The sequence below is a fragment of the Gymnoscopelus microlampas genome (assembly GCF_963454915.1).
Source record: "Gymnoscopelus microlampas genome assembly, chromosome: 11".
Classification (NCBI taxonomy): Eukaryota; Metazoa; Chordata; class Actinopteri; order Myctophiformes; family Myctophidae; genus Gymnoscopelus; species Gymnoscopelus microlampas.
The window spans coordinates 13486683-13501278 of record NC_139948.1 but is presented as its reverse complement, the minus strand read 5'-3'; the positions used below and the strand labels follow the sequence as shown (position 1 = coordinate 13501278).

The 14596-nt window shown below is 46.5% G+C and overlaps 1 protein-coding gene across 4 annotated transcripts; it reads right to left on the bottom strand.

Annotated features, from left to right (window-relative positions):
• Nucleotides 1-364: 364 nt before the first annotated feature.
• Nucleotides 365-14081, bottom strand: scaf1 (SR-related CTD-associated factor 1). Of its 4 annotated transcripts, none has more exons than XM_084072879.1 (8): nt 13915-14081; nt 12740-12792; nt 12113-12191; nt 6748-10469; nt 5907-5989; nt 4826-5143; nt 4065-4193; nt 365-3628 (listed from the first exon to the last, which is right to left on the bottom strand). In XM_084072879.1, the coding sequence occupies exons 4-8, from the start codon at nt 10343-10345 to the stop codon at nt 3470-3472; spliced, it is 4287 nt and encodes a 1428-aa protein (XP_083929005.1). In that variant the 5' UTR covers nt 10346-10469; nt 12113-12191; nt 12740-12792; nt 13915-14081; the 3' UTR covers nt 365-3469. The 4 variants fall into 4 exon arrangements, with proteins under 4 accessions (XP_083929005.1, XP_083929004.1, XP_083929007.1 ...); XM_084072878.1 differs by having other exon boundaries at nt 12740-12818; nt 13929-14081; XM_084072881.1 differs by lacking the exon at nt 12113-12191.
• Nucleotides 14082-14596: the final 515 nt, after the last annotated feature.

The following is a 14596-nucleotide window of genomic DNA, read 5'->3' as shown; positions in this document are numbered from 1 at the left end:
TATCTCACTTTTTGCAAAAGGAATGTTTAAAAAAATCAAAAATATATTTTCTATTGACACACTAATGCCAAAGAGATCAAATAACCAGATTTGATCGCTCTTTAAGACAAATGTATTTGTGGAACATCTAAAGTGCCTAAAAACTTTGCACAGCACTGCTACAGACATTCAAAGAGGAAACTACAGTAGGAGCTTCACATTGGTAGTCAGATCTCTCCTTCACTTATTCCTTCCTCTTTGGAATAAATAAATAGTGTACTCTGCTTAATCCATGACCACCCTTTCTTTAAGAAAATGTGTTACCTCAGACAGGAGGAGGACTATTGGTACAGCGCTCCTCATTGTCAGACAGTGCCATCTAGTGTCCCAGTATGAAACATGTCCTCATCAGATGCAACTGTTCTGGAATGCAAATAAGAGTTTTCTTGTTGTACTGTAGCTGTTCATGCCTCTATATGTTCTGATGCAACCAGGGATGGTACAGCACAGTAGTCTACAATCTGTCATGCCTGATTTATACAGGTCACATACCTAAAATAGCAAATGTACAAGTTCAAGTATTAATCAGATTGAAAAAACATTCAAGCTGATACCTGCTCACTGGTTCTGGTAAGAGGACCAGCCTAATGCCTAAAATGTCACCTCGCGTCCTCCACAAATATTGATCGACAACTTTATTGATAATCAGTGGAATCAACCATAAGACCCTAGTTGTGAAATAAATAAAAGAAAATCTATTTCTGGGATGTGCTGATGGTTAACCAGGTGTTGTCTTCGGTTTGGTGACCTGTGTTGCCTGTCGTTCTGCATGTCTTCACCCTTAGCTTCCTGTTTCTCAACAATTTCCTAACAATCCTACCTAAGAATAATCTTTACTTTCTTTCTCACAATAATGGCACTCCCTATGTTTGCCAAATAAAACAAAAGATACAAATATTCTAGCCTATATCATTAAATGCATCCATGCTTTAATGAGACCTGGCAATAACTCAAGTGGTGGCAACAGTTTGCAAAAAAAGATCACTGGAATTCTCCCTGGTCTAACGAGTCAGCGTGCACCTTGTGACCATGCCCAGCATGAGGATGGCTGGCATCATCCTGGGGAAGCATACAAGGAAAATCCACTCAAGTCTCATCGATGCTTGGGACTGATTTGCTGCCAGCAGTACAGGAGGCTTGATCTCACCAAGAAGATATATTGAACTGATTCTGCCAAGTGTCTAGACATTTGTATCCAAAACCTCATGGTGTCTGCCCAGAAACGTACTTTTGGCTGCAGATGCAAAAACAACACAAACTGGGTTCCTTACACACAAGATAAAGGTTCTGCCATGGCCATCACATTCTCCAGAGGATCAACCCAATAGAAAACGTCACGTCTGTTTGGAACAGGGCACTTCACAAACTATTTTAACCACATGAACCCTAGTGTCCCTAGAGCAATCAGTGAAAATAGCAGATCTACAAGCTGACTTTGTGAGCTCGGAAAAAAAGGAGGGGACCTAATATAGAAACTGCTGCAGATATAGAATATAATATATCAACTACCAACAGACAGGTGCCAATTGTTAAACCTTCAAGATAAATATATTGTCAAATACGTATTTGGGTTGATTCGGTTGGTTGATTCAACCGACTTTAATAAAGGTTGACATGTTTTAAATAAATATTTGCAAGTAGGTTTTTTGTTTTGTCTTTTTGAGGGAGTGACTGTAAATGTGTAATCATCCATGAAGGATCAACTGCCTCAGAAGTGTGTACTGATGTTCGTCTTGACTAGAGCCCAACCCATACATCACCCATTACTTGACTTTTCTTTGGCCACATCGGCAGAAATTATGCAGCTGATGTGTCCCGATTTTCAACCTCTTTCATCCCTATTTTGGCCATGTCATAAGCGAAAATAGTTTTAATCATTTTTTCGAAAATAGCAGATGTACAAGCTCACAATGCATGGCAATGACGCGTTGTGGGCTTATATATTAGATGTTTTTTGATATATTTTTTAATGGAGCTTAAATAAAATGAGTTAAATTACCTTCTTTTAAATATACTGGTAAATATAGGTAATGCGTGATCTAGGACTCCCCAGAATGGACTGAAGAATCTGGAATCAATCGGGCTCTAGTCTTGCCAATTACTCTGTCGCGTTCCGTGACTGATTCATTCTGACATGCATGATTGTGTATGGCTGACATTCTACATATCATATATTGTACTTCTTATCCATTTTTATAAAAAAAAGAGTCACTTGCAATATGGATATCAGTGTTGCACTTTTGATATATTTGAGCTATCTTGCGCAACTCTTAGCACGCACGCATACACACTTAAGGGTCAAAGAATTTACAGACAGGGCTCAAGTGTCAAATCTATATTTTGAACCATCATCATCGTCTTCGCCATGGCCACCATTCATTCAGACATCCCACATAGAACCTGACTTGGAGACAAATTCACCTTGCATACCACTCACGAGGAAGAAAGGGACAGACACGAGATAAGAGAGACAAGGGGGGAGATGTGGTTTGTCTGTAGTGTACTTACAGTATGTACAAACATGTTTCGGTGTGTGCAAGTGTGTGTCCATGTGTAAACTTCGTCTCCCCTTTGGAGAGCTCCGGGGGGGCGGGGGCGGGTCCGTATATTGCACGGGTATGTGACCCAGCTTTTTTTTTTTTCTCTCTACGTGACATGTATTTACAGCAAGACCGGTGAAAGACGTGAAAAGACGACAGGGGGGAGGGGGGAGGGCTGGGGCAGGTCAGGGCGAGGTTCAAGATTACATGGAGTCGACGAGTGTAGGCAGGGCATATTTAACCACATGAACCCTACTCTTAATAGTCAAACATTTTGCAAATGTAGCCGATCTACAAGCTCGCGACACGTTGTGAGCTGGTAGATCGCCTATTGCGTGCAAATCTCTTTAGGCGAAGAGATTTGGTTTGGAGGGGGAAAAAAGTAGGGGGTCAGATGCAGATCCCTGGGGCGGGTGGTAGAGCAGCCGCTTGGGAATCGGACGGTTACCGGTTCTATCCCGGCTTCCCCTGGGTTAGTGTTGAAGTGTCCATGAGCAAGACACTGAATCCCCCCCAACTGCTCCTGATGAGAAGGTTGGTGCCTTGCATGGTTTCCTCCAACGTCGGAGTGTGAATGTATGCGAATGGGTGGAAGTAACGCACGCTATATAGCGCTTTGGATAAAGGCGCTAAATACTGTAAATGCACCATTTACTTTAACATTTACCCTGGGGGACGAACAAAGTACATAGGGTTTATGTGGTTAAAACAATAAAATCAATAAAAACAAAAAAAGGCAAATCAGTCACTCAATGGTCTCGGTGGACCCAAATCACGTGCAGGGGTTTTCTTGGGGCAGGGGGGGGGGGCAGTAAAAAAAGTTTGTTTAAGAAAAAAAAAAAAGGCCGATGGGGTCTGGGTGGAAGGGCCGACGCCAACCCCTGGTCCATTCAGTTGGAGGAATAAAACGCGGCCATTTCTCGCTCCTCCCTCTCCTCTTCATCCATTTTACGTCCGTGCTTCCGGAAGTACTTGTACCTCTGGACGTAGAGCTTGACCAGGTTGCTGACTTTGACCGGGTTGATCTCTCCCGTTCGGCTGTGGCAGATCTGAGACACAACAACAACACGGTCATCACAAGATTTCTCAACAATGTTGCAAAGACATAAAATGATGCTTGCTAGCTAGTCTCTCATTACTGCTTCCACCTAACAGTCTCCACATCGGACATGCTGAAAATGAGTGGAAAATAATGTGGATGAGAAAAAGAGCGGACCAAGAACAGGCTGACCACATAACTATGTACTAGTTTACTGATTATAGAGGATTTAAGTAGTTAATAGAGGATGGCAAGTGTGTGCACAGATATATATTACGTGGAGAGAACTACTGTATGTAAAATGTATATACGTTTGTTTTATGTTTACATACATGCATATATTTAATGTATTGCTTTGTTTATTTAACTTGTGCAGCACTTTGGTCGACTACACTATGAATGTGCTCTATAAAATAAAATAAATCAGTGAACTAGTTCAGCCTCACCTTGTGAACAGCCTTCCTCAGGATGTCCTTGTACTCGTCTTTGTTGATGTCCTTGCGCTGGTAGTAGGGTTTGATGGCCAGTTTCACCTCCTCCACAGCACGCTCCTGGGTGTGGAGCTTCTTAAGGTACTGGAGGGGTAGTGAACAAAGAAGCACGTTAATTCACATACAAGTTACACCCAAATGGGGTTGAGTTTCAAAGCGAGCGTCCAGAAAAGGTGGGATGAAATCCAAAACAGATAACTACCTCCCTGAATGAATGAATGAAAAACAATTACAACTACAAATCTCCCTTCAAATAGTTTGAATAATATTTCTAAAATAGCCAATCTACAAGCTCCGAACGCATTGCAATGTGACATGTTGTGAGTTTGTATCTGTTATTTTCAATATTTGTCATACGACAGCATTTAAGTGGTTAATGATTTTGTCTTTCTGTATAGCACAGAAAATAAACAGTGTAACCTAAGAGAGAAATTGCTATTCCTAAAGTGTATTTCTTTTATGCATCTGCTTTCCCTTGTCTGTTTCTAATGTGATCAGTCCATTTTCATTAATGTTCCGTGTCCATTTTTAACACGCACTATTCTATAATGTTTGTAACCGTGTAATGGTGTACTACGCTAGGTCAGGTCTCCCTTGAAAAAGTAATTTTAACCTGAAAGGACTTCCTGGTTAAATAAAGGTTAATAAACAATATATTAAAAATATATAAATAAAGAAAATAAGTCCAGATGAGTCTGAACACAGTCCATTGTTACCTTATCAGGGTCTTTACTTTCGCTGTCCCATCCAGTCTCGCTAGACGTCCCGGTCGACAGCCCAGACAACCCCGCAGGCAGTGGAGGGGGAGGGGTCTGCGCACACCCACCACCCATGGACATGCCTGAGTTCATGTGAGACGGCGGGGTTTTGGTGCAGCCCACCAGCGGCAGGGAGCCGTGGAGAATGAACTGCGCGGGACTCGGACCAGGGGGCGGTGGCAGAGATGGAGGGGGCGGGATCTGCGAGGAAGAGGAGGAGGATGAAGAGAGAGGGGCGTGCGTCTGGGACTGGTTCTGATTGGCCTGGGAGAGGATCTGCCAGACAGAGAAGCACAGAGGAGCTCAACTTTTGTCGTTATTGAAACTGGTAAGCACTGTAAATCCTGATTTATTCTTAAGTCGTACGGAGGAGTCGTGTGCATAAAATAGCCGAGCTACAAGCTCACAATAAGTTGCAGGTGCAACATGTTATTTCCGATCGTTTTCACCTATAGTGCCTCATCGTACAACAAGGTCTAGCATAAGGATTGGTTTGGTTCCTTGAAAAAAACAGCCAAAGAACCAATCAGCTACTGCTTTTTTAAATGCAACAGGAACTTGTGATGAGAAAATGTATCAAATCTATGAACTGCAAGTACCTCTAAATGTGTCAACATCTGCCAGACGTATAAGACAGCCAGGAACACAAAGAAGTCACGATCGGATCAAACATGCCATGTTTTTAACATGGCCATAGGAGGGGAATTACACAAGACATAGAAATCTCTGCAGATTCTCTGACGGCTGCACTGGAGCTAAAGAAGTTCTTCTTCCCCTCTTGGAAGTGATGACATGTATCAGTTTCTGACACATTTTCTATGAAGCAAAACCTCCATTCCCTCTCAGTAAGCATTTTCTTTAGTTGGCCATTTAACTTTAACTGAGACTTGTTTAGGAAATTGCAATCATTTTTCTTTGACTTTTTAGAAATATTTTTTAATAAATACAAATACCCCTCATGCATTAGGACAATGCATGAGGGACAATTCAATTTCTTTGGGCATACAACAAAATATCCTAAACGCTCATGAACACACACCTGGCTGGTTGCTTGGATGAATTCTTGAGCTTTGGCTCGACTGGCAATGTTGGCCTCCTCCATCTTGAAGAGCAGAGCTGTCACTAAATCAGAAAAGGCGTGTTAGAGCCTTACATATTGAAGAAAAGGACCTCACACAGTACAAGCTGTCCAAACAACTAAAGCATTTTTTAAATGTATTCATATATATACATATATATATATATATATATATATATATGGGTGTCTGCATCTGAGGTTATTTTACTCCTATCTGATGCCGTTTTTGCTTTTTGAATAGATTCAGGAATCATTAATTAAGCTCTCTACTCCATTGGTTCTCAAAGTGGGGTCCGGCGACCCCCAGGGGTCCTTGGGGGGGGGGGGGGGGGGGGGGGGGGTACCAGGGGGTCCTCAGCTAATTTAGTTAATATGCGTCACAATAATTTTAAACATATTTTATACTTTAGATTTTCAAAAATAGCAGATATACAAGCTCATAGCAGCGCGCTATGAGCTTGCATATCTGCAATGTTTGAAAAATCCCTGGCACAAAATATTTTTGAGATGGGGCGGGGGGGGGCCAAATACATATCATTTTGGGGGTCCTTGACATGAAAAAGTTTGAGAACCGCTGCTCTACATATAATAAAAGTGAAGAAAGCAAATGGAAAATATTATGGCAAAACCTTTTTTAAGCTTTCCCCACAAAAACAGAAAATACACTAGCATAGAGCCCTGAGGGACTCCGCTCAACCATATGGGGTTTAAGTGGTTAATCTTGGCTTCTTTATTAAATATATGGTGCTGAGGACCACGGACTTTAGCCACTGTGTGAGAAGTCAGAAGTGGGAAGACTCACATGCCAGAACTCCACCAGCGGTGCAGTCCACTCCGGTCTGCAGACTCCAGGGGAGGGGTGTCACCGCTGGAGGGGGAGGCGGTGGGGGAGGAGGCTTGTTGGCAGACGAAGACGACACGGACGAGGAGGACGAGGAGGGATCCGACAAAGACGGAGGGACAGACAGCGAGGCGGGAGCGGAGCCCGAGGAGGAGGAGGAACAAGGGGGCGACGCGAGGGATTTGGGTCCGTCGTCTGGGGGTAGGGGCTTTGCGTTGGAGGCGGAAAGGGAGACGCCAGGGAGACCCGACCCTTGGGACGCGGAGATGCTGGGAGGGCTTGAGGGTGGCAGGTTGGGGGTGGTCTGTGTGGGGCAGTCTTCGGGGATAAAAGAGGGCTCAGGAGTCTTACAACTGCTGTCCACTGTCTGGGAGTCCGGCGACGAATCCCTGGTGTCTCGCGAGGGGGGCATGGAGGGGGGAGGCGTGTGTGGGGGTGAGGAAGAGGGCGGGAGCGCGCTGGTGGAAGACGAAGAGGAGGATGAGGAGCAGGGTGCAGGGCCAGCCGGACCCATATGAGGACTGAGAGATTTGTTCCCACCCCCAATTCCAGTCTGAATGTCTGCCGAGGCTCCGCCCCAGCCCTCGGCACCGGCCTTTGATTGGCTTTCGTCTCCATCTGCCAAAACCCCGGTGCTGCTTTTCTCCCTCTTCTTCGCAAGCCGCCGCCGCCGTTTGGTGGCCAGGGACGAGGAGGGGGAGGAAGCAGAGGAGGAGGTGGAGGTGGTGGAGCTTGGCTTGGCTTTCTTGGATTTCAGCACTGTGGGGCCGGACAAGGCTGAAGCAGAAGGGGGCGCAGCCAGGGAGCTGCGCTTGCCCAGTTCCTTGTTGCGCCCCCCCAGAGACAGTGGCTCTGAGCAAGGCTTGAGAAATGGAGACCTGCTCTCATTGTCTCTGCGGAAGACAACCGCTATGGAGCCACCAACCACAGGACCCCCAGCACCTCCTGCTGGACCTCCTGAACCCAGGAGGTCCATGCCCAGCTTCCCAGAGCTGGCCGAGGCCCCCGTGGTGCTGCTCACACCCTCCCGCACAAGCACTGACACTTTGGACTGTAACTTGCCCTTACGGCTTCCCCCACCCTCCTTTTTAGACTTGCCAGTATGACCAGACTCTTTTCTTCCGGCTTTTTCGCCACGTTCTTTGTCCTTGCCCAGCTTCCTCCCCCGCTTCGCCGGTGGGGGTGCAGAGGCGATGGGGGCCGCGGCAGAAGTAGCCTGGGTGGGTGAGAGCGAGGCAAGGGCTTTGCTTTTGGTTCGAACTGACAATGACTCGGACTGGACTGTTTTCTTATCCGTGTGGGACTTCTTCTTGGGGTGATGTCGTTTGAGGGGAGCTTTGGCTTTGGGACCGGGGGAAGCAGGCTGCGGAGGCAGGGCGGCGGGCGGTGTGTCCTCCAAAGAAGGGTAGTCCGAGTCCAAAGCCTCCCCGTCCAAAGAAAGCAAATCTATCTCCAATTTGTCTGAGTAACGGTCCGACTCGTAGCCATGATGGTACCTAGGCGGGGAGAGAGACCGGGATCGGCTGCGGCCGCTTACGACATCCTCTGCATCTTCGATTGAGCGCCGCCTCCTTTTTTTCTTCCTCTTGTGGGGCTTGTCGGAGTCTTGGGCAGGGCTGCGAGGTGATGCCGGGGCAAGTGGCGGAGAGCCGGGAACCGTGGTGGTGGTGGTGGTGGTGACTGTGATGGTTCGCTTGATGGCGAAGAGATCTGAACCATTAAGGTCCTGAATGGATGGAGGGACTACGGGGCGGCCGTTTCGCCTCCTTTCATGCCGTCTGTCGTGGTCGTGGTCGTTGTCGTGGTCCCGTTCCCTGTCCCTCTCTCGCTCCTTGTCCCGCTCCCTCCTTTCTCTGCTTCTTTGGGACCGCTTAGAGGCACCCCGTTCCCTGCTGCTCGAGTGCTGGCCGCTGTCCCTATCCCGCTTCCTGCTGCTGGAGTATCCATCCTGCTCTCTGTCTCTGTCATCTCGTCTTCGGTCACTGCTTCGATCCCAATCTCTATCTCTGCCTCGATCCCTATCCCTCTCCCTCTCTTTGTCTCTTTCTTTTTCTTTTTCTTTATCTCGGTCTCGATCCTTCTCACGGCGCTCTTCAGATTGGCTGGAGAAGGAGCGTCTGTGCACAGCCCTTCCCGAGGAATTGTGGGATCGCGTAGCCTCCGGGCTGCTGTGCCGCCTCTTCTTCCTCTTCCGGCTGTTGCTTCTGCTGCTCCGCCTCGCCTTCTCCTCATTGGCGTTCTTCCGCCCCCGCTCCTTGTCCCTCTCGCTCCGCTCCCTGCTCCTGTCCCGACTGCCTTCCTCCTTTTCCTTCCTCTTCTTCTTCCGCTTCTCCTCCTTCTCCGTAGCCTTCACATCCTTGCGCTTGCGGCGGTCCCGGTCCTTTGAGCTCTTGGAGGACTTGCGGCTCTTGGTGCCTGGCTCGGCGGGGAGCGGGAGAGGAGGCGAAGCGGGGGGTGGAGACGGCAGCGGGAGGGAGAGCAGTGGTTGGGGCTGCGGAGACAGGGAGGAGGAGGTGGGGCAGGACTTGTACCACACCTTACGCTGGCTGACCAGCTTCCTCCTCAGGTCCCCGACACCGACGGCGATGGGCTCGTCCTCTGGCTCGGCGTCCGCTGGCCAGTCACCCTCTGCCCGTACGGACACAAACGCATCGCCCTCCAGCACGCGGAGGATCCGCTCAGGCTTGGCTCTGCTGAAGAAGGGCCCGCCAGGCGGCAGTGGGAGGAGCCCCCCTGTTCCTCTCTTGCCGCCGCCTTCTCTCTCGGCAGCCCCGACAATTTCGCCCTCCTCGATCTCGGAGTGATCCGAGTCAGCATTCTCGCTCTTCCCCCTTTTTTTCCCACGCTCTCTTGTTCTGTTGGGATCCCGATCCAGCCTTCTTCTCAGGTGTGGCAGGGGAGGGCGAGGGGAGGGTGGAGCAGCCGGGAGCGCATCTGTGGAATCTGGGGGGGGCTCTTCTTTTTCCTCATCACCTCTCCTCTCTGCAGCCATCTCCGTCTCCGATTTCCTCCTTCCGCCCCTCCCCTCACTGCCGTTCTCTCCATTCTCCTCCAACTCTCTCGCCTCCTCAGCATCTGACACTGGGGAGCCTGTGGGATCAAAGGGGTCATACTTGTCCCCCTGCTCTTCTTCTTCCTCCTCCACGGCCCCTCCCTCCCTTTCTCCATCTGTAGGGTGGAAGGGGTCATAGATCTCCTTCTCTTCACCCTCTCCCTGTCCGTCCACACCCGAATGGGGGGACATCGGATGGAACAATGGATCAGAGGAGGAGGCAGTAAGGGGAGGGGTGGAGGCGGAGGGGAGGGCTAGGGGGGCAGAGGTTGAGGACACCTTGGCCACCCCTGCCCCCTTACCATGGCCTTTCCCATCGTTATGGTAGCCGGTCACAGTGGCGCTGGGAGAGGAGGACGTGGATGAGGGCGAAGACGGACCAGAGGAAGGAGACGAGGGAGAGGAGGAAGGCGAGGAGGAAGGAGGGCTCTTGGCAATCTCTGTAACTCCATGAGGGGAGGGGTTGACAGGCCTCCTTTTGAAGCCGGGGGCTGGAGATAAGTCCATGGGCTAGGGAGGCAGGTGATCAAGAGGGCCAGGCAGTGGCAGAGGGAGTCCAACACTCCGTGTTAGCTGGAGCGGAGCACGGATGGGGAAGACCACACTGGAGGTGCAGAATCAGGGAGGAACCCTGGATGGAAAAAAGGCAAACAAGGCAAAAATATTCATTAGATGTTAGACAGCTTAAAGGGATATTTCACGTTAAAAAATAAATTGGGTCATTTTATCGTCTACTCAGGCTTTTGGGAGCAGCCCGGACAGTTTTTAAGTTGCTTGATTCAGTATTTATATTTGATATTTATTTTATCGGACACGCCCCCTTTCTATACAAACCCATTGTAACTTCAAACTCCATTTTAACCATGTTAGATTAAACGGAAACACCCGTCCTTGGTTCTGGTGACTGATATTGTCCTTCTATTACGTGAGGAGACATGTTTTTTTAATTACTTTTTTGGAAAATGAAAAAAATGAAAAACAATAAAACATGAAATGAAATAATTAAATAAAATAAATGCAAAAAGTAATCGAAACAACACGTCCTCTCACGTATTAGGAGGGCAGGGTGAGTCACCAGAACCAAGGACGGGTGTTTTTGATGAATCTAACATGTTAAAAATGGAGTTTTAAGTTATAATGGGTTTGTATAGGAAGGGGGCGTGTCTGATCAAATTAATATCAAGCAACTTAAAAACTGTCTGGGGGGTTCACAAAAGCCTGAGTAGACGATAAAATGACATCGAAAGTGAAATATCCCTTTAACAGTTTGTAATGTCATCACAACACTTTTTGGAGCTATTCCAATCCCAATGGCCACCTTTGTAGACGCAAGGTAGCAGATGAGGAGAATCTCTTAACCCATTAAAACCGGGAAAGCATCTGTCTCATTTTAGATTAGATTAGCTATGTATGTATGTACTGTATGTATGTATGTATGTATATATATATATATATAGGATGGCTATTCAAAAATAGCACATACCGATATAAAAGTTCATAGGGCATCACGTCGCGCTATGAGCTTGTAAATCTGGAATTTCTTAAGTTTGCAAATCTTTGAATATATATATATTTTTTTAAAGCGAACATTTTTAACTCAAATCTTTGCTTCTGTGGGTACTTGGAACAAAAATACAAAATATTTTGAAATGGGGGTCCGCCAAATACATTATCATTTTGGGGGTCCTTGACATAAAAAAGTTTGAGAACCACTGATATAGCAACATACAGTAAGTATTTCAGAAAACGAAGGATTTAGAAGACATTTGTAGAATCGGCCTCAGATCTTAATGGGTTACTGCCACTATCAAGTTCAACCTTCAAGAAAACATATTGATATTTCATCTAATAACTGTCAAGAATGGGGCAGTTCCAAAAAGTCACTTCCTGTTGGCCATAATGTTTACCAACACTGGAACTATCCAACTCAATATGTATATGCAAATTATGTATTAGGAGGACGTGTGTGTGTACATGTATTTGCAGAATTGTCCCTGCATATAATCAATTAAGCACACTTGTTCAGTCAAAAATTCCAACATGTTCAAGTAAACTTTTCTTTACATTGGATTGCTGGATGAAATTTGTGTCTTCAGTGTGTTAAACTTTCAAGGTGACCGAGTGTCAGTCACCTTAAGTTTGCCAATAAAAGTTGATGTCACTCTTAAAAGAGTTTCTCCCAATTTAACCAAATCGATGCACATTTACCGCATAAACATCTCTGAAGGAAAATGCAAACTCAGGGTTGGGACGGGTGCTAAGAAAATGTATTACCTCTCTTCCTCTTACTGATCCGGGAACAGCGGAGGACAAAATACGGAGTGCTGGGCCCTCAAGAGTCACTTCGGCTGGGCTGGAACGCAAATAGACCAAAACCAATGTGAAGGGCCAAGAATGTTGTGTCTTTTGGCCAATTCTAAAAACACTTTCTAAATTCTGACCAATGTTTTCAGAAAAACTTCAGATTTTAATTCAAAAAATAAATATGTTGCTATACAGCAACAGCTAATGTTACACAAAGGGGTTCCCGGATTGAAAGGTGTAGGTGTTCCAGGTCTAAATGGGTTAAATATGACAAGCACCATGAGTTGCGGAGAACGGTATTTTGCTCCCATGTATGCCGAGTGCGTATTATGAAAGGGACAATAAAACAGACTCTGATTCTGATCAGAGTCAGTTATTCTGAAATAAGTATGTTCTGGTCCTGGGGTGGGGCTGTTAGGTGTTAAGTGTCTTGCTTAGAGACACTTCGACAAACAGAACAGGCGAGGGTCGAACCGGTGACCTTCCGATTCCCAGACGGCCTCTCTCTCTCTACCCACTCACCTACGGCTACCCGCAATTACATGTTATACCAGTCATGACAACTATCAACTGTGCAAAGAGCATGTGTTCATTTACCTGTCGGATAAGTCATGTGAGGAACAGGCAGGGAGACTAATTCAGAAGACGCTCTTGAACTTGTGGTTACCGCAGCTCCCTAAGAGAATACAGAATCAAAATATTAACCAATATTTGCACAGACGGCTGGAGAATGTAAGTATCCAGTTTTGCCACTGTGGCCTATTGATGACAAAGCTCTTTCCATGCTTGTTGTTGTATAGATTGTACTGCCGTTTACACCACAAAACAAAATAATATCTATGGAAGAAGGTGTGTGTGTGTGTGTGTGTGTGTGTGCATGCACCAGGTCCTGCAGCTCCCTATCAGGGCTCTAAGTATGTCATGTTGGTAACAGCTAAGTCTCCTACTGCTTTCCCATTCATCCTCTGCACTAAACTCATTTTCAGTCTGCGGGGTAAGAATGTAATGCTGAGATCAACTCTTGGAATCATGCATGGCACAGGACTGTCTGGGACTGACAGAGCTGCACTGCTTATTTCAATGACTGCACCACCTCCACACCTTCCCATCAGGGTGGTTGTTGGACTCCTGCTCATGTATGAGACTCCTCTTTGTCCATCATCACAACAACAATAAGAGTATTACATTCTACAATCCTTCATCTCCTATTTGGTGGCGAGGCAGTGGCGTTCATGAGCGAGGAGAGATGTGAGACAGAGAACATAATTCGTGGAGGGGTTATTGATATTGATCCTGTTCTGGCAGAAACGGTCAGCTGAACAATTCTTCTTCTGGTTGTTACATTATTAAAACAAAGACCCACAATGTAAATAATAAGCCTTTTGGATTCATTGTGTGTGTTTTATCCTTTTGATCATTTGTGCATCTGGGGTATCACTGACTAAGAGGGGGCCAACGGTATTTACATGATCAATAAAGAATTTCAATCAATCAAAAAGGTTGGGGGGGGTTAGCCACTGCGTTGTTCTTCTGACAATGCACGTACACACAGACATGCACTGTAAGTGTAACTCAAATGCAATAATCATAGTTTACGGTCCAACAACAACCCTGATGTCCATCTGTACACTCTCAACAGTTAAATTAGCCAACTCGCTAGCTGTCTGCTAACGTTTGCCAGCAGCAACAACAAGGCTTTTTTTTTTTCAAACTAGCCTGGTAGCTAACGGTGCTAGCCAACACAAGCTGGCTGCCAGGAGCCTCCACCAGACTGCATGTTGTTTACCTTCCATAAGACAACGCTTCTTGGTAGATGAGCTCCACACTCTTCCCGTTCCCGTCCCTTCTGCTGCGGATGTGTGATAAAAGTCTACAATAAAATAACGGCTAATATTTTTCCCATTTTTAAAGGCATGAAAAGAGGGCCATCCCATTAGTCGCCGCCATTTTACTTCTTCTCAAACCGGCCGAGCGGGATGACGGGTAATGTAGTTTTACTGTATTCCCCCCTACGTTCTGAAAGCCTGCTGACGGTATACGACGACCCCACCCCCAACACACACGCACACGCACACACGCACACACGCACACACACACACACACACACACACACACACGCACGCACGCACGCGCGCGCACGCACGCACTCACACACACACACACACACACACACACACACACACACACAGTCACATACAGGCTCATAATCATAGTTTTGTTCTATTTAAAACTCGCCTATTGTTCAAGATGATGATGTGTATGGTTTAAATCATTTATAATAGGCTAATGCGTCAAAGACTCAAAGTATACATTTAACCGAGTAGGCTATCATGGAGAACACAACACAATCATGTGTGTTCATTTCATTCTGAGTTTAAATACGCGTGAGTATGTGTGTAGATAGTATGACAGTAATTTCATAACGTTTACAGGCCTATCCTGATAATACCCCTG